Source organism: Lutjanus erythropterus, chromosome 10 (assembly GCF_056507025.1).
Source record: "Lutjanus erythropterus isolate fLutEry1 chromosome 10, fLutEry1.hap2, whole genome shotgun sequence".
Taxonomy (NCBI): Eukaryota; Metazoa; Chordata; class Actinopteri; order Lutjaniformes; family Lutjanidae; genus Lutjanus; species Lutjanus erythropterus.
Genome location: NC_139326.1, coordinates 8,374,578 through 8,395,220, shown reverse-complemented (window position 1 = coordinate 8,395,220; position 20,643 = coordinate 8,374,578). Strand labels below are relative to the sequence as shown.

The 20,643-nt window shown below is 41.3% G+C and overlaps 1 protein-coding gene across 1 annotated transcript in view; it reads right to left on the bottom strand.

The window, feature by feature from the left end:
• trpm3 (transient receptor potential cation channel, subfamily M, member 3) overlaps positions 1 to 20,643 on the bottom strand; it is a 144,842-nt gene that overhangs the window by 52,085 nt on the left and 72,114 nt on the right. Inside the window, exons 7-8 of the mRNA XM_084728120.1 lie at positions 6,185 to 6,359; positions 5,229 to 5,352 (exon numbers count right to left, since the gene is read on the bottom strand). Of these exons, the coding sequence (XP_084584246.1) occupies positions 5,229 to 5,352; positions 6,185 to 6,359 (299 nt within the window). The remainder of the gene's footprint in view (positions 1 to 5,228; positions 5,353 to 6,184; positions 6,360 to 20,643) is intronic.

Genomic DNA, 20,643 nt, shown 5'->3' with positions numbered 1-20,643 from the left:
TCCATAGCAGATGATTCAGACCAAATTACAGTGGGTTCGCTGCCTGAAAAGGACACTCATACAATAGGCTTTGTGAAGAATACATCGCCACTATTCTCACCTTTGTAGGCTTTTCTCTCTGTGTTTCAGGAGCATCATTGGTGTCTAGATGAGGTATGTGCAGATGATTGAGGCGTTGAAGATACTTTACTCGCCTCTTGTCTCTCTTGTGCTAAGGGCAGCCAGCTGCTGCCAGTACAAGCAAGCTCATAAGTACCCGCCACAGAACACAGGAGACCATGTACATAGGAAGTTTGCTCACTGGTAGACATGATAAACAGTTATGTAGGAACATATTTGGGATGGGAATAAGAAACACATTTAGAAATCTGGTCCTGCACACACCCACATAGGTGAACTACTGTAGTAAAGAAGGGGCCAAAAAAAAAAAAAAAAAACTATGATCATATCCTCGGAGATTTATTTTGGCCTCATCTCAGAAGGGATGTACTGCTTTTATCAACTTGTCCTGCAGCATTTGAATATTTGAGGTTGGGAAAGTGGTTCAGTCTGATCAGAGATCAAGCGAGTAATTTTAACACAGGCTGTATGAAAATGTGAACGAGCAAAGATGAAGCTCCTCTGAGCAAAATGAAACACATTTTTCATCGTAAGTCCAAAACTGGATTTTTTTTGGGAACTCCTGAACTTCTTACTGATCTCACTACTAAGCCAAACACTATTGCCGTATTTCCACTGTGTGCTATGGCTCGCCTTGACTCAACTTGTTTGGAGCCATTCTTTATTGGCTTTCCACTGGAAATAAGTTGCGGATACTAGTACCTGGTACTTTTTTCTGTATCACCGTGGCTAAGACTCCAAGCGAGCTGAGCTACGAAACAACTGTATGAAAACGATGCAGACCACCGACTGGTGGGAGACAAACATCCTGCACACTGACCACAAACTGTAACTGCTGTATTTTTATTCACTCGCCCAGTGTGCCCAGCTTGCAAAACTACACTGTTGTCAATTGACGAAGAGCATATGTTCCACAGTTTGGTTGCCACTAAAAGGATCTCAAAAAAATGGATATCCTCCATTGTTCCTGTGTGTTTATGTTGCATTGAAGATGATGTCACAGCAATTTCACCTGGCATCACTATGTCAACTGAATCCTACATTAAGTGGATACCAGTTGCTTGTGGAAAACAAAACTGAGAAAAGCAGCTGGTCACAAAAGCATGTGGAGCTGAGTTATGCCAAGCTGTACCATGGAATTGAACTGATTTCTCGAACAAAATCATCTAAACACACAGGGAAATGTGTCTGGTCCACTGTCATTTAGGATCTTGAGTCGGCCATCATCACAAGACAGTTTCAGGCTTTGCATGGGACCATGGAAACTCTCTCTTTAGCTCATTCTCGTTTTCTTTTTTCCCCTTCCTCCCTTGAATTTACTCCAATCTCACACACATACGCACTCCAATCTGTGGCTGATCACGGAGTGCGATCAGGAGGGAACCCCTGTGAAGCCTATCAGCCTGATAAACAGGAGAGGTGCCAGACAGCAGAGAGGTGAAACATATATATATATATATATATATATACATATATATATATGTATGTGTGTATATATCAAAGCCTGCAGTTTTATGGAAGACATACTGGACAGGGAGGAGGATTGCTTCTGAATATATTATCAAACAGAATATTATCAAAGTTTTATGCCATTGGTAAATATTTTATTGCATTGTTAAGGTTCTCAGCAACAGGTGGCTATTCCTTCTCACATTCATACATACTAAATGAATACAACATCCTGGATATAAACACCCATCCCACTACCTGGATTTACCTGCTCCTGCACCCTGCTATCAGTGATCATACAGATGTGTCACTTAGACAAAGGACATTAAAGAGAATTTTCCTTCTTTGGCAGGGAATGCATTATCAGAAAAATATCTTACTGGGCTGTAAAATATTAATATTAATGCGAGTGTGTAACAGAGTTGGTGGTATTTTAAAATACTGCCAAAATCAGCGCTCAGTTCCAGTAGGTAGCAGTGGCAACAGTTTTGTAAGTTCAGAGAGAGGCAGCATCTGATTATCTGGCCTCTACAGCCGCTCCTGCTGAATGATTCACACCCCATTGTTCTGCTCTGGTGTATTGTGTTCAGAAGATGCATCAGTGTGAGCATCAGTCAGCCACTGGAACCCCTCTGAGGACGCAATCAATCCACTTTCATGCTGCACAACCATGACCAAGTCTGGGCTCCCTGCAAAATATAACATGCTCTTTGTCTGTGCATATTTCTCTGTGCGTGCACATGCTTATGATTTTTTTGTGTGGCTCACTGTGTTACAATTAACAAAATAACTGAAATGCATAATAAAATGATTAGCATATAATATTTTACCAATGGGGAAAACCATTGCAAGATAAATACCCGATCATCTCACAGTTTAGGCATGGTGGGAAAAAAATAAATTCTTAGAGGCATCATGATGCAAACATGGACAACTCTGCATCAATTTACAAATATCAGAAATTTATTTTTAAATAATAACCTGATGTCAATGGAAAGAATAAGTGGAGCTCGACAACAAGGGCAGTGCAGCACCCACACTAAAGCGCACACATTAGAGTTATCTTGTAAGGTAGAGTGTATTCATCTTCACAAAAGGCAGCGATCACAAGCATGTTTTAATTTAATGTTTAACTTAATTGCACATATTTTCTGTGCCATCACCCAGAGACTAACAGAGGAGAGTGATCAGCAGTAACAGACGAGGGCGGCAACACACGCTGCGACATAAAACACCTTAAACAGCTCTGTGGTAAAGAAAATAATTTGATGTTGTGTTTGTTTCACCTCAGAAACCCTGCGCTCGCTCTGCACCTTGGACAATGTTGGCGTTCCACGGAGCTCGCGGTGCAGCAGAGAGGCTGCTCTCCTCTAATGATGATAAAAACACAGCGAAGCACTCCACCTCCCCCTTGTTTTGTTATTCTCATACGAGCAGGAGACTGTAAGATGTTTTCAAAGTAATTAATTCATTAATCATGCTGTTGAATAAAAAGAATGCAGACAATTTATCTTAATTGCCAGTTACGTGTCATATTGTATTGTATTTACAACTATGTACCATATTGAATAAGGCAGTGGCTGTTGTGGTTGGTGGTGGTCAAAGTTTTTCCAAATCTCACCAAACTCTCAAGGCATGCTTGGATTCATATCCGTCCAAAATAACTTCTATAATATCATCATCACATTTACTAATGCCAAATAAAATTTGACAAATAACTATACTAGGATTATTTAGGAAACATTTATTAACAAAATTAAAGTAATAGTAATCCAATCCACTAGTAATCCAGCAACTGCACAAATAGCAAAAACTGTGGTTCACTTTGAGGGAAGGTTTAAAAGGAATTTGCCTATTTGGAAAATATTTGCATATGGCTAAGGGGTGACAGATAGATAAATAGTAAATCAAAAAATCATTTTAACTTCACACCATCACACAGCATTTGGGAACAACTGGAATAAGGACACCAGTAAATGACTTGGCACACAGTATACAGGAGCTAGAGACTGAACATTGTGCCCTATTTTCTATTCATTCAATCAAAAATTGATTCTGAATCAATTTGGCCAATAAAGAATTAAGTTTCAAGATGCTTAACTGGATTCTAGTTAAGCTCTTTTACTTTAAAAGTTGTGATAAAATAAGGATCAGGGAGTTTGTATGCTACTAATAACAAATTTACTTTCAAAATGCCACCAGCAGCCAGCAGTGCCAACAGTCACTGATCTGGCAAATATTCCACTCCCTTACAAAAGACATTGTACTCTATGTTCAAAGTGAGTCGAGGCAAGAGTAACCAAGTAGTAAATAAGTTAGTGCTGCTGCAGGACTAAGACACAGTAAAGGCTGCTAGCATTTTGTTTGCAGCATAGAAGAAGTGTTACACTGTTATCTTGTGAATGAGTGTAATTGTATGCACTGCTGTGACACACACTTTCAATCACAACATGTGCTGCAAGAAAGCATCGACCCCCTGCTACTGTGATCAATTACAACATGATAAATGTATGCACAAAAACATACACACACACACACACACACAAATACACATCCCCTTTACATAGGCGGCAGTTAACAGCGCTAATAGGAGGTTGGTTTCATGTGACTGACAGTGCTCCAAAGGGACTGAGACTTGTCCCCGGGGGGAGAGGGATGTGTGTGACAGCCTAGACGTGTGTCTTGACTTAAACACTGCCAAAGGGGTACAGACTCTCAAGGTGGAGGCCATTTGGTCCTGAACGTCATCTGAATACATTTACATCCACTTAACATTACATGCCATGCATAAAAGATGGGGTGATAATTTCTTCAATAAAAGTTTCATGACGAGGAAGCTACATTTGACGAATCCATTTAGTTTCTCCTTCACATGTTTTTTTTTTCATTTTTGGGCTTCTTTAGCAAAAGCATTAAAGCACATGTGAATAGTGACATTGGTGTTGTTCATAGACCACACAGATTCATGGACTGGATTTCTGAAAAGCTGTTTTGAAGCTGGTAGTGCCTGACTTGAGTTACCCCAGGATAATACCAAAAATGGGCAAAGAGGTGGAGCTTGAATGAAGCTGGGGCAGCTGAATGAAGTGTCTACCTTGCCATCTTTTGACATCTGTCACTTAAAGCGGGCACACTCTTTAAGGACCAGTGTGCAGATTACAAACATATTGTGTCATTCTCCTGTTCCAAGCATGTTGGACAGGGGTTTCCGAAGTCTGACACTGCTCAGACATAGTTTGGAAAAAGGCCAAGGTCAATTCTCCTGCCAGTGACCAAGGTGCTGACTTAGATCTGCAGCTGGTCCCCAGGTCCTGCACAGCCCTAAACATGTTTTTTTTCCTCATTAAGTTAGGCATTTTACTATGGGTGCCTGTGGGGATTGAATTGTTTATGAAGCCAGCCTCAAGTAGCCATGTGAGGAACTTCAGTTTTTCGCACTTCCTTCTTGGCTTCACTTTTCAGCCCTGGAGGTTGCTGCTTGATGTTAATACAGTAGTGGTTTAATGATAAATATGTGTGTAACAGAGTGTGCGTGTGTGATTCTAAGCTCCAGTGTTTTGTATATATACTGCTCATTTGTTTGATTTTTTCCAAACCTGCAAATACACTCAGCAAATATGTGCATGTGTGTTTGCATAATGTATGAAGGTGTCACTCACCAGCTCCTTCTTCTTCATGCACTCCATGAGAATGATGAACAGATGTTGTGCCTGTGTGCGGCTGTAGGTGAAAGTCTTCTGGATGGTCACCAGCAACTGGTCTCTTAGAGACTCATTAATTATGCTGTAGAGGCAGAGAGGTGTGGAAGAAAAAAAGAGAATGTCAGGACGGGGGTCAAATAGAGGTAAAGAGAAGAAAACCGTTGGGGGGAAGCCGGCAAATTAGATTTGTTTGTCAGTAAGTGAAACCAAGGTTGACTGCGGCTCTCAGCCCTACTGTCACCGAGTCCTTGATGAGAAATGATTCTGCAAGTTTCATCTATAACTCGATAAACAGTATGAAGCTGTAAACGCAATTTTGAATTTATAGTGTACAAAGAATATAACCCAACATGTTCAGAAAATGCACACATTTTTGCAACCTCTTGCATCACTTTAAGTTTTTATTTTTAATCTCACAGCAATACCACGTGTCTTGTTACTGCCATATATTATACACTATGCATGGAGTTGTATGGCTGTTATGTTTGATCTAAGGCACTTTAAGAAGACTACCCTTATAAATGAAGTTATTTAGGTTGTAAGCACTCTATAGATCAATAACAAACATTAATAAAATGATTATAAACAAGTAATAACACATTTTTAACAGATACATGTGGGCTCATTATTTGAGAGCAAGATTCAGTGACTGCTTTTGAGTAATTTATCTTACTAAAGAGTTACTAAGTAAAGTGTAAAACAGTACATGGTGCATATGTCAAGGTAAACAATATTGCCAAAGTCTAAGTGTATGAATCTGGTAATTTGATTGACTGATTTATAAATTATTTATAAGGGTGGTCTTATTGTAAAGTATTCTGATAGTGTAACTGATTTTCCACGCAGGATAATTTTTTTATTAAGGTTTGTCCTTGGATTTTACAACATATGACGTGCACACGTGGAGTGCATACCCTCCCTCCTCTGAGTATTTGTGTCCGAAGGCCAAGATGTCTGAGGCCCTGCCGCTGCCGTCACACACCACCACGGGGACCGGAGGTGTGTCCCTAAGGTACTCCAGCACGATGGAGATCACATTAGGTCCTCCTTCCACGATAAGAGCCACCACCGGCACCCCCTGACCAATACCTGCACGTGGAAACAAGTGGGAGCAGGAGGAACAAAGGGTGGAGGGTGATCGTGGAGGTGGAAACGGACAGAAATATGAAGAAGGGCGGAGGGAAGTTAAGGAAAAAAAACAGAAGAAGGATAGTCAATAAATAGACTTCATTACATCAGCAATACCTGATCTATAAATAGAAAATCCAAATTTGTTAACAAGGTGCAAATGTGACACTCATGACTGCATTGTCAAGACACTGTTCACTTTCTAATTACGGTAGAGAGGATTTTTTTTTAACGTGCCTGTTCCAAAAATAACCAGCCCACTTTCTGCTTTGTGCTTTGTTCCTGTGGCATGAATGTGTGTGCATGAGTGTGTGTGTGTGTGTGTGTGTGTGTATGAGTGACAGAGTCGCTGATAAGCTCCTTACCATTCCACATAAAAAACGGCTCTTTGCCAGCTAATCACAGGCTATTTAGAGTAATTATACATACTTTGCAGGTGGGGTTTTTTGAACACGGGTATGTACAGGAGAGGGGTCTGTAGATATGAAAGGAGTTTCCTGGAGTATTCTTGCTTATGTTGCACCATTTCCTGCACTCTTAGAAATAAAAATACAAATCAGAACCACAAAGGATTCTTCAGCTTGTTCCCATAGGAGCCTATCTAGAACTCAACATGGGGGGTTATACCTACATGGGACCAACAGTCTTACAAAAACCCCTTGATGAACACTTTTGGTTCCTTGGTTGAAATGGGTTCTTAATGGGACCCACTGTCTTACAAAGAATGCTTGACGAACCCCTTCTTCAAAAAAAGGTTGTTCAGAAGCACATGGTTCTGGGTAGAACCTCAGCCCTTTTGGAAGAGCCTTTTTGGAACCCTTATTTCCAAGAGCGTTCCTCTGGTTTCCTCCCTGCACTTATTTCCCATTATACCACTGAACATCACCTTTTAGACACCACGTAAACCCCAGACTCCCATTCTCTCTTACCCCCCTATGTTCTTTCCCGTTTTAGCGGTCTCGCTGCAATCCATTTCCCAAACCCTCCTCCCCTCACCCTGCCCGTTTTCTGCTCTCTGTCTCACTTCCCGTCTTCCTCTCTTCAGTTCTTCTTTCTATAGACACTCTGTTCTCATTCTCTCCCTCCCATTCTGTTTCATGTGGCTGTGTTTTCTGCCGGCTGTTTTGACTCTTCTAATTCAAAAGCTGTGTAACTGCCGGATCTTCCCCGCCCTGCACCCTCATCCTGGTCTGCATAATTCACGGAGGAGAGAGCATAGACTGTCTCTCAAACACGCAGGCAGACGAGCCCATACAGATAAGTGCTTACATACTGTATGCAAAGACACACACGGGCATAAACACAAGCACATGCACACATTCAGAGGCATAGCCGCCACCATTACGCTTTGCCTCACACAGCCTCGTGCGGCCCCGCAACAGGGACAGTTACATAAGGAGAATATTTTCGGGGCCTCGCCTACTTCAAAGAGGTAAAACGTCAGTATGCCACAACACATCACACGACCGTACATCAACAGAGCCGGATGTGAGAGGGAAGCAGACTAATGACTTGCATTTTGAATCTGATCCTTCCATTACTGCTGTTACCTGCATGTGTGCACGTGTGCGTGAGCTTGCAGTGGTGTCAGAATCAAGCATTGATATTGATGACTCGTGAGCTCTGGAGGCAGCGCGGCAGTATCTAAAGCAGATTATTGTTCAACTGAAACCCACCAAGGAGCAGATGAGGAGGGAAAAGCACAGCTGTGTCATGGCTAATTGGTAGAAGAAAATTCTGCCTGCACACACATACACACACTCATACACTCACACTAATACAGAGAGGCACTCACACACACACACAAACAAACCACAAATGAAATCATCTTCTCTTTTGCCTGACTACCCCAAAACAGCAGGCACATTTTAGGATGGCTTTTGACCTCAAATTCACAGTTAGTTCTTTTAATTAAGTACAGACTTAACTGTGGGAACTTGGAGGCATTAAACATGGATGAGGAAGCAAAACATGGCAGCCTATTCAATTTAATTAAAGCTGTCAACCTCGGACAGATGCTGAAAAAGTTTCTCCTGTTTCTCACTGTGGATGCCAGTAAGACACATGAATGGCAGCAGTATATTTTTTTGGCACCAAAATCATGCTTGTCAGGGATAGATGCTAATTTTTATAAGCACTGGCCCCATGGGACATCAAGCCCCTAAAAGTGCATTCCTGGTAGCCTAAATGGAAACAAAACAGAAAAGGCAGTTTAATGCAACTTAACGCAGCCTTCCTTTAACTGTGACACGCCAGACTTCTTGGTCAGTTGAGGACACTGGTGGCACTAAGGTTGGGCGATGTCCACTGTGAAACATCGCCGATGGACAGTGCATTGTCCTTGACAAACACAGACAAAATCGGCATGCTCGTGTGACGGTGTGGGGTGTGTGTGGAGGTGTTTACTTGTGCTTAGAACACAGCCGCTGTGAAACAACCAGGTAATAATGTTTTACTTCCCTGATTCACCAGCTTTCTTGCTTCTCATAGTCCCTCCAGGACATGGAGGTGCAGTGTTCAGTGCAATGACCAGCAACAAGAGCTCCTTTTTAGCAGTTTGAGTAGGCTTAGCAAATATATCAGTAGGTAGCTGGTGACCTGTACTGTTCAGTGTTTATGTCAAATGTTGAACTAAAAGGTGCAACAGAATCAGGATGTTTGTGGAACTGTAACATTGTGTTGGTGAAGGTTTGCAGTATGGAAATAAAACTTGTTGGCTACAAGGGTGCATTTACATGGAATATTTGCTGGCCACAGTGTCTTTTTGGGGCCACATGCCATCACGCCACGGATAATGTCAAACGCTGCTTGTTAATTCGATGACTAATCTTTGTATGTGTGATGCCCTGCAAACGCTCTTTGAGCTTTGCAGTCATTTGTATTATAATGTATGTATGGAAGGTTTTTCCGGATCCGTGGACATGGTGTGACCTGAATTTCGATTGGGGCCCCAAGTGGGAAAAACCGCCACGCAGTCCAGTGATATTCCTGGAGGCTCGAGTAGAAACTGAAGCCCCAAATTTAGCAGTGTTAACACTCTGCCAACTGCTGCTACTGAACTTGCAATTTTACACTTTTTTCAATTTAATCCTGTGATTGTTAAAAAGCTGAGAGTCCTCTGAATCATTTCATCTGCGGAGGCGGTGTTTTGTGGTCTGAACTCTGCCTTTATGTTTAATAAAACACTTAAATGCAGCCAATGTGGGTACATGAGTCACAAAAATACCTGTTGATCCAGATGGAAATGTAAACCCAGAGCTTACTCTGATACTCCTCAGTGATGTTTAAGTGTTTACATTACTGTTGTCCATACCCTGTACTGTATATCTGTTTTATTCTCTCCAGTTCTCAGAATGATTTGTTGTTCATTTATGTTTAAAGCAGGAACATGTGCTCTAATGATAAATGCCCTTAATTAAAGAGGAACAATGTTCAATCTTTCCAAATTAAACCAATCAAATAGTTGTGTTTGCAGAAAATCTTTGCAGACCCCTCAACAGAACACACTAATGTTCTACGGGCACATGTGGTTGCTGATGTACCCTCCTGTTACCAGCTAATTCTGAGCTCCAAATAAAGATCTATCTAAATCAAAAAATAAAGTTAAGTTCGTCTAAAAGATTTTGTCTACTTGTGTAATACTACCATCTGATTTTAAGTAATATAGTAACACATTTATATAATGTAATTGATATACCGTATGGATCACTGGTCCCTCTTCTATAATCAGCATAGGTGCCCTTGGACCGAGATAAAATGCAAGTAAGCCTCTGATTATGTGATTATGGGCCCTATTCTGTGGCAGTGCTACAACCACTGCTCCAATCACTTGGTGTTTTCTTGACCTTGAAATCTGTTGTGTCCGTGTGTGTGGTATTTTGATTCCTAGCCAGGTGGGAGGAAAAGAAGGGCGCTGATTCAAATGAGGCAGAGCAAAGAAAGTTGTTGATATTTTGGGGGGGAAATGGGTTGTTGACTCTGCGCTACAAATAGACGTCTCAGTGGCACGTCTCTCTTCGCACCATTTGCACCGTTCTGCTGCCACTTTAGCGGTTTTGTCATGAAGACCAAACTAAATACTTGTAACAAATTCAGTGCAAGATGCAATAATACTTGAGACGTAAGCTAATTTAATTAGTCACCCTCCAGCTAGTAGATGTTTTTAAAGAACCAATGTGCAGGACTTTTAGTGGTATCTAATGGCGAGCTTGCAGACTGCAAACACGTCATTTTATTATCCCCTTCCAACCTACAGGAGCCCTGTCCAGAGGTTTTACCACTCTGGGCTACTGTAGAAACGTGTGTCAGTAAATCAGTCTGCACTTCATCACCACACCCTCTGATGTATATTTCACTTCACCCAGTCTGTGCTGCTGCGCTTACATGAACCAATCGTTGTGCTTTCACAATTAAAACAGTGAGTAAAATCTGAATTGTTCATTTCATCCAGACTTTAACATTACTATGTTTTTTAATAAGACATTTACCTGTATTTAATAATCAAAATAAACACTTGAAAGAATCTGCAATAATAAATATATTGCTTTATATAGTGACATAAATATATAGTATATTCTGTACATGATTGCAGAAAACAGACAATCCAAAAGTAGACCCTATAATAAAAAAAACAAACAATAATGAAGTTTTTTGTATAGCATTCCTAAAACCCAGCATTACAAAGTGCTTTACACACAAAATGCAACAATCAAATGCACAGCAATGTAAAAAGAAACAGGCAGGAATAAGGAATAAAAGAGGACCAAACTTAGAACAATCGATGATTAAAAACGCTAAATAAAACACCAAGGACAAAATATAAAGACAATGGCCCATTTAGAACTTAAAATAGAGCAGTGCAAGACTTAAGTGCAACATCAAGCCACTCTGTACACGCTGTACCGTCTCTCTCCACACATTCAGCCATTCCACCCCCTATTCTTGTATTGACTGTATCCGAGCACCATTCACACACTCCAACGCATCAGATAACACAATCGCCAAACCCCTACTCTCTCTTTGCCTGCCTTGTCTCTCCGTTCCTCGTACATAGTTTTAACCCACATCGTATCTCTCAGGAGGGAAACTACCCCTGAAAAAAGTGTGAAAAAGCAGAGGCAGGAGGAAAAGGAGCGAGGTGGTCGATGAGATTCCGCGGCCACAAACTTTCTATATTTATCCAGCCTGGGAGACGAGGAAGTAGCGCGGAGCAGAAGGAATTAGGGAGGGAAAGAGGAGCGTGTAAGCGAGACACACATAACATGCTTAAATGGTCCTAATTAAGGATCCAGCAATGACTCATCCTGTGTGTGTGCGTGCGTGTGTGTGTGTGTGTGTGTGTGTGTGTGTGTGTGTGTGTGTGTGTGTGCGTGCGTGCGTGGGCGTGTGCGAGTGTCTGCGAGTTTGTCCTTGTATGTGTCAAATTAGTATCAGCATGACTGGAGGAGGTGTGCTACAGTATGTGGGTCGTTGTCTTCACACCCCCCCACATCACAAACAAAAAAAAAAAAAATCAAAACACACACACACACACACACACGAATGCAAACGCCATTATCCTAGGAACAACTAAAGTGGACAGGAAACATCAGATCCGTGACGGCGACGTGACTCGACAGGCTACAGAACAAAAGGTCAGGGGGTAAGGAACATTAAAAGGGCAAAGCTGCTCTCAAACTTTACTTTCTCAGTCGTGTTGTCACACCAAGAGGAATTCACATGTAATGTGATGGTCTGTGCCTCCTTTTCATCAGTAATTTGAGTCAAGTTGTTACCACGGCTGAGTGAGCCCGAGAGACTAAACCATGAAGGGTGTCTTTGATAAAGAAAAGACATTTATAACCGGGAAATTGGGGTTAAAGTCATTTTATCCTATTGATTTGCGTGTTTGATGTGTATGTGTGCATCCTCATTTGGTAGAGGTTCTCTATGTGTGTTTGCATGATAAAGAATTGTTAATCTGCATCTGCTGAAGGCAATTTATTAAACCACTGAGTCAAATAAAAACATGACTTAAAATGGTAATAAGAAAACTACAATAATAGACCCCATTTACACCATTTCGAAACATTTCTTCTGTATTTCAGTGACAGTCCAACCCTCCGGTAACACAACATTAAAGGCTTTTCTTCTCTTTTTTCTTTGCTTTAGCAGGTATTTTAATTCCACTGCTGACGATGTTAAAATGACAGTTTTTCTTTATAGATCTCTAAAAGCAGAACGTCAAACTCCAACTTTGTAAAGTTCTTCTTTTTGCGCTTTGATGGCATTTTCATGAATGAACACTTCCTGACATATGGAGCATGAAGCGCAGCTGTATATGGTATTACTGGAGCGTTAACTACGCTAAGTTACAAGTCTCGTGCACATGGATTCAAATACGCACAGGTGGATAATTTACACAGGTTTCTGAAGTTATGAGTGTTTGTTCAATCTGACGTGGCGTGTTTGTACAAAGCCTTCTTACGAAAATGAAAGTGAGAGAAATTTAAGACAAGAATAGGAAAATGCTCTTGCATGAGGCCCATTGTCTGATTTTGCTTGTTTTGGTACTTTTGGTACTTTCAATACTATCAAATCTTTTGAACATGTGGTTTTGAAAAGTATTGATACTTTTGGAAACCTTAATTCAGACCTGGTATTAGCATGTGTCCTGAGTCATCCTTTCACAAGTGGACAGCTCTAAGTACAGGCGTGAACACACTCAGGGCGCAATCGAGATCCGATCACTCAGACCACATATGGATGTGATCTGGTCTGCGTGTGACCAAATTCTTTCAGCGAAGGCCACCTACTCAGCTGAGGTCCTGCAAGTTAATGCAATGTAATGGGCTCTCTTTCCTGCAGCAGCTGTTTGTTAACACACTAGTAACCCCAGGCTCCCTTTAAAAAGCTCGCTATTTTGTTTGTTATCTGTTGAGTGAGGAGGAACTTCATAAACTTTATAAACGCTGTCCGTGACAAATTCTTAATTATTTGGGCCTTATTGTTAATGCAGCAAATGTTACACAATAACTTACATCTTTCTTTGTGAATAATAGACCGTGACCATTTCTTCCAGTGGGTTAAAAACAACAATGCATTTTCCAAACGTGCATTTGCATACAAAGCTGTGAAGTGAACCAGCTGGGGTGAATACTTATTCAGCTGTGCCTTCTTATAAAGTTGGTATTAAAGTAAATACATTAAATTGTTTTTTTCTTGTAAAAACATCATGCTGCTGAGAAGAGCAGACAGGACAGAAGCTCTGTGGTGCGTTCGGACTCACACTTTCACTTTCTCCGACTGTCATTTATGCCTTTTCTTCGTCAACTGTGATGCAAAAACATCAAATTTCCACGCAGTCAGAAAAAGTGTGTGTCATGCTCATAGTTAAGTTATAAAATCCAAGCGCACCAAATATAAGATGAGATAAGCCTTATTGATCCCTCACTGGTGAAAATCAACATGTGAAAGTATAAATGGATCTAAGAAGCAGTTGAGAGGGACTGAACTCCAATCGTTCAAAACACCTCGGGAGGTGGTTTGAGATGCACTCCAGCCAGATACTAAAAAGGTGTAAATGGATCCATCTCTTCAAGACACGTACGTAAGCTTTACTCCTCCCTGGTGTACATCAGTGAGCGCTCTGTGCAAACAGCCATTTACAAAGCCTGTCCCCTGTGAGAATGACAGCTAAAGTTATGCTGATATTACAGTGAAATTAACTGTCGCTCTCCTTGTCTCAACAGCATAAAAAAGTGACGGTAGTGATTTTAAAAACAAATGGCGTTCACTGAGCTTTTGTATAGTTTATCTGATCTCTAATCAGTTTGACCACTGAATGATCTGTATGGGTGACAGAGCTGTGTGAGACTATGGAGAGACTTAAGCTTCTGTCTTTCTCATAGATAATTAATAACAATTCATCCATGTGATTGTGTTAGTTTATGGATAGCTATTAGCCCGCTAGCTAAACAGTAATCATTATATCTTAACTGCAAAATACACAACAAGGAATTTTTATGAAACAGTCTCAATTTAATACTGATGCTTCTATATGACCTACAGAAGCAAATGAGACATGAAGAGACAATTGGTAAAAAATAATACATTTATATGGCAGGAAGAAAGAGAAAAAAAGAACTTTAATTGTGCACACTACTAAATGATTAAAGATTAAACAACTCATCTACCAGGACATTTCTGACCTTCTCACCACTCTCTTTTCACCCCTCCTACATTTATAAAAGACATTTATCACAGTTCACACTACTGATCATGCACTCAAATTCTTTCCACACCACGTAACATGTTGTCATCCATGCACATCCTCAACCTGGGTCCACACCTGGAGCAAGTCTTGTATCCAAGCCTACCTACTACTGGCTCTGTTATCTCTCCACCACAGGGCTGAACACTCTGGCGGTTCCAGTTTATCATTTTGACATGTTTTTTTATATCCACTCGTGCATGAACTTGCCTTACCCCAAATGACTTTAACTGTCCCCACAGTATCTCTGGGCACCTATTCTCACGTGCCCGCAAATATTTTATCTACTGATCCGCCCCCACAGTGTCAGTTCAGCCCCACTGATTTAACTAGTCATCAGTTCAGCACCACACTGGGACCGAATCCACTGTGCAGAGGGCTCATCAAAAACTAATAGCAGTTTGACTCACAGTACACTCTTAGAAATAAAAGTGCTAACTGGAACCATATAGGGTTCTTCAGCTTGCCTTTTTTGGTTCCTAGCAAAACCTTTTATAAAGGTTACACTCGGAACCCTTTAAGAGAATGCTACCTAGAACCCAACATAAATGGTTATACCTAGAAAAGTCTATGAAAGGTTCCACCCAGAATTCCCTATGAGAGGTTCTATGGCAAACTTTTTTCTGGCATGACCCCCTTCACAAGCTGAAAAAGTTTCAGACAAAAATGGTTCTTCACGGAATCCATCGTCTTACAAAGAACCCTTGAAAAACCGTTTCTTCGATAAAGGTTCCTTCAGAAACAAATGTTTGCGGAGAGAACCTCTGCCCTTCAGAAGGAGCCCTTTTGGAATCGTTATTTCCAAGAGTCTATTAATTGTCTTGAGACCTGAATTAACTTTTGCACAGGATCATTTTCAATCTTTGCTCCATTATATTTTTCAATTTGTGGATACAGTCACAGAGGGTGACATTTCTAAGCCACATTCAGACTGTGACACTTCAGCTGTGCGATATGTGTCAAAGAACAAGAGTCACTAAGAAATCCAGTTGGTCACACAGTTGGACAGCATAAAAAAACGGGTGATATTCTTCACTATGTCTGAAAAATCAAGAGTTTGTTCAGGCACTTATGGTGCATGAAAGAATAATACTACAACCCTCTTGACTTCCCATGTACCATTGTTTAAGTGTAATCTCTTTGGTATAGGCGGCTCCATGGTGGAGGTCACAATGTCACAGCTAATCTGCAACGCAAGGCCTTATGGCTTCTGGATTCAATTACCCCGGCTACTTCATCTTTTACCTATACTGTGATTAATGAAACCGCTGCTATAGGAGGTCAGTGAAGGTTACACAGTAGACACAGTTAAAACACACACATGCCTTCACCCGTGCACACATTCAATATACAAAGTCCTTATGCACCTCTCTTATTATTCCAAGTAATTTAGGTGAAATGGAAGAGGGCACGCTCAAGGTGCCTGAGTCATTCTCCCAGACTTAATCTGAACTTGCACAAATTAATAACTTTTATTCCTCTTTCAGCCTGGCATGTGCATCCAATTTAAGATTTTCACGTGTGCGAAAAAGACAAAAGCGCGAGTGAATAAGATGTAGAGCTTTCATATTTTTTTCTTGTTCAATTTCAAGAGAGAAAATAAGAAAAACATTCATGGATGAAGCCTATTATGTCCTTTCACTTGCTACCTTTTCACAATTTCATCCCCCTTTTTTTCTTCCAGTGAAGGCACCTCAAGGTAATATGTCGTCTCACTGCCTGCATCCTCAGCTGCTCCACATGTCCTTCGTTCTTTTTATAATTCTCTTTCCTCCCCGCTCATCCTCGATCCCCTTTCTCTGTCTTCATTTTCTCGCTCTCCTCTCTCACCCTCTCTCAGACTTGTCATCTCTCCGAGGCAGGTGTGTGATTAAACACATTATGGCCTCTGCTGGAGACATGTCAAAAGGGCTGTGCAATGGTTGAGTGAGCAGTGCTGAACGGTGCCAATCATTTTATTGATTTTCTCCATCTCTGGGGTCGACGATATCTGCTAGCTTCAGAAGATGGTAGGAGTAGGAGTTAAATAGGAAATATGCCCTCATGTGTGTGACCCTAAAAGGGCGGGCCAATTATTTTTTTTGTTTTTGAGGTTTTTATACCACTCTGTAGCTTCCTCTTAGTGTTCATTCAAATTTTGCACCTTAAAATTCTGTTTTCCCTAACTCTAACCCCCCTTTAAAAACTTTTTTATGTGACCTGTCACAAGTGTATGCCACCCACTAACTGCTGTTAGTCAGTTAGCTGTGCAGCTAGAGGCTGAGGCCCCACTATGAGTCAATGACCTATAGCTCAGATCACTGGCAGAGTATTTATGTTTACACCACGGACAATGGAACCAGACTCAGCAGCCTCTTTGTGATCATGCCCTCTGAGATCACTGGGGGCCAAATTGACACTAAAGAATACTGTACCGAGGTGATTTTGCAGCTCCAGTCGAGAGTCTGACTCTGGGAGCGACGAGGACGGTAGACGCGTGCAGGAGAGACATGAAGCAGAGAGGTACGAGAGGGAGGACGGGCTTCAGCCAAAATATTTTTACACCTAACGTGGTGGATTAAGGATTTACTCTGAACCAAACCAGAGATGGTGAACAGTGGAAAAACAAAACAAGAGATTTTTGGGGAGTTTGAAGCGTGTTTTATAAACAAGCTTGTCTTAGTTCAGCAAAAGAGCGAGCACAATTTATTACAGACAATAAAAAAATCCCTTTCATGACATTTTGTGAGTTTATTTTGTTATTTGTTTGACTATAAATGCTGAGAGAGACTGAGAAAGTAGCACCCTCACTGCTCGCACACATTTCCCTCCTGGGACTATTGCCTCTAGAGATGCAGGGTGGCATTAGACAGGATGGTCTGGGGCTGGCTGCTGACAAGAGGAAAACCGATGCACTCTTGGATTGAATGTGGACATTTAAAGCAAGAAATGGTCCTTGTGTGCCAATCCTACAGCTGTGAATGAGGAAGTAAACGCTCAACAAGGTACAGCTGGATAGCATGCTGACTTCAGAAGATATCTCTAATGGAGCAGGGCATCAGCGCTCTAACTTACTGCTTTTTGCTAATAGCTGAGTGGGAGTTTCAATCTGAAAAACCCAGAAAAGAATGCAGATGGAAGATGAGAGTGTTGGGATGAGAAATCATTTTTTTTGAATCAACTGTAGTGTATGATTATGCAATGTCTGTTTATGATCATAAGCTCCGTCCATTTGTTCGCATGTGAATCATCAGGCAAGGCATTTGCTGAATCGTTGTCACGGTAATCCAGGCTCATTTGCATCTGCTTCTCCGTCCATGTTCTATCAAGCTTGACCACGTCAGGCTGAACAAGTCACGAGAGAGCCACGCATGTGCGACAGGGCACAGCTCTGAGCTTTCACTCTAGCGTGTGAATGCTCTGGCTCCATCCAACATATTTATTGCCTCCCAACCCCAGTCTCCTGTCGTAAGACATTTATTTTGTTTACCCCCAACCAGAGCTGTCCCTCAGATATTCTTATCCACTTTGCGCTGAAGAGGGCACACAACTACAGGAGGTGACACCTTCAACAACGTCAAATATACAGTATAGACCGCAGGAGAGTCTGCAGAGGGGATACACACATCCTGTCTTCAAGGGTGGTGTTAACTGGGCTCCAGCGAGGAGTTTTGACAGGTGCCAATGGTGCTGCCAAAACTTGCAATGGAAATGTGCAAAATGACCACAAATATCTTGTGGCAACAGGAAAGTGTAACAAGGTTTCGGTAAAATCATCATGACCTAGAAGATTTGTTAGGACATTGTTTGTAATATCACACTTTTCTAAGCCAGACCAAAACGTCCATACATTTCTCATATAGAATCAATTCCCATATTGAAAAAGTGTGTTATAATATTATGCAGCCAATTTGATTGCTACAGCATTTCCGGCAGTCACATGGTGATAGCCGCGTGGAAAATTGCACACAGACACAGTAGGATTAGCTACAGGATTGCCCAGACATCCAAAAAATACCACAGGGGGAGATTACGCATATCTATCCACCACACTTCTTTCATCTTGTGTTTGTGTGCACTGTGTGTGACTGTGTTACGAGAGAAAAAAAGGAGGAGGAAAAAAAAGCTTGTGGTTACGTGTGGTCCAAAACCCACATGTTAGGCCATTCAAAACTGCTTTTTTCCCCCTTTTACTTTCTTTATCCTCATTTCCCTGACAGGACCTCAGGCTATACTTGGATCCCACTGGAGCCCCGCTGTGAGGAAAATTGATGCTCTCTTCGATTGACCGTGGACAGGTAATCAAATCAAGAAATGGTCCTTGTCTGCCAACCCTACAGCTGTGAATAAGGAAGTAAAGGAGCTCAACAAGGTACAGTTGAAAAAACTGTGCAATATGACTTGTAGCAACATTCATACTACCAGAAAACGGATATGTGGCAGGTGTGTAAATAGTGTGTGTGTGTGTGTGTGTGTGTGTGTGTGTGTGTGTGTGTGTGTGTGTGTGTGTGTGTGTGTTACCCTCTTTTGGTGGTAAAATTGTCGTTCAGGATTGCAGTGGAGTTTTTTCCATGTTAAGAAGCTTAAATTTTTATGGGCCTAAAATTTCACAGTTGTAAAGATTCAAACATTAATATTTATTAACTGTCTTTGATTTCTTTTTAATGTCGTCTCTTATTGGTTTCTATTTTTTTTTCCCCCTTTTAAAGTTTTTTCTTCAATTCAAATCAAAGGTCTAAGGATAGAGGGTGTTGTATGCTGTATAGATTGTAAAGCCACCTGTGGCAAATTTGTAATTTGATTTATTGGGCTATATAATAAAATGGACTTAATTTGACTTATTAATGCGTGTCTGCATGTGCAGCAGTCACACAGCATTTTTATGGATCCATACCACAGCTCATTAAAATTATTATTGCATTTTAAGCACTTCTGAAACAGTTTGCCTCGGCCATATTCAACAGTTTGATATAATTAGTGGGGTGATCTTAAATCAGCTTTATGGTAATGTTGAGTTTTGCAAATCTATCAGTTAGAATTACTACTGAAGTTCCAAGCCTGAGCAACAAGAATAGCGAAATTTATCACATTGTTCATTTAATTTAATCAGTCTCCAGACAAAAGAGGGTAAAGTTGCATTGACTGTGGAAATACATTCTTCACCCGGGTCACAGATACAAGTACCAAATCTCTTATAGGTGCTATTCTATATAAATAAAGTTGTGCAACAGTTGCCAAAGTGAGTGATAGGATATTAAGTTGAAGCTGGTTAGCAGATTAGAGTACTGAGGTTAGTGTGAGAGACAAACCATACTTTTATATGATAGGAGAGCTGAAGATGTGATGGGACAGGGGGAGAGAGAGAGTGGCAGAATGAAATGCAGCACAGGGCCACAGGCGCGAGTCAAACCCACAGCCACTGCAGAGGACTCACGGCCTCAGTACGCGGGGCAAACGCTCTACCAACTGAGCTACCAGGGCACAACTGCGGCTAATCTATCATGAAATTATCTTTGGGTTTCAGTTGGACTGCGTACATAGATCGGCACATCCCTTTTTGAGTCACACGTTTCTTGTCAGACTCACATGCACTGCGTCGTTCACATTGTATCCCCCCCCCATGTGAAATTAAAACAACCTACTTTAATCCGCTGCAAGTAGTTTGTGCACTTGACCCACATGTGCACAGTTTGACTGACATCAAACACAGTTCAGTGATGACAGTCTTCAATGCTTTGTTCACAGTCCTCCTCCTATCAACTCGTTTCATTAGTAGATCCCAGGCGGTGTTAGTGCTCACCTTGGATCCAGACATGTTAAAGCTAGTCAAATGATGGATAAATTAGGCATGGTACATTACCATCATATGGATGGTCAGATGCTTGTATGACGACTGGGCGTCCCTTTGCCTTCCCAGCCCCTTTTGTATGAGTCCAGGCATAGGATGACAAAGGGAAGTCCATAGGTCACATGACTGGATGATGAACAGGGAGTAAGTACATTCGTGTATCCTGT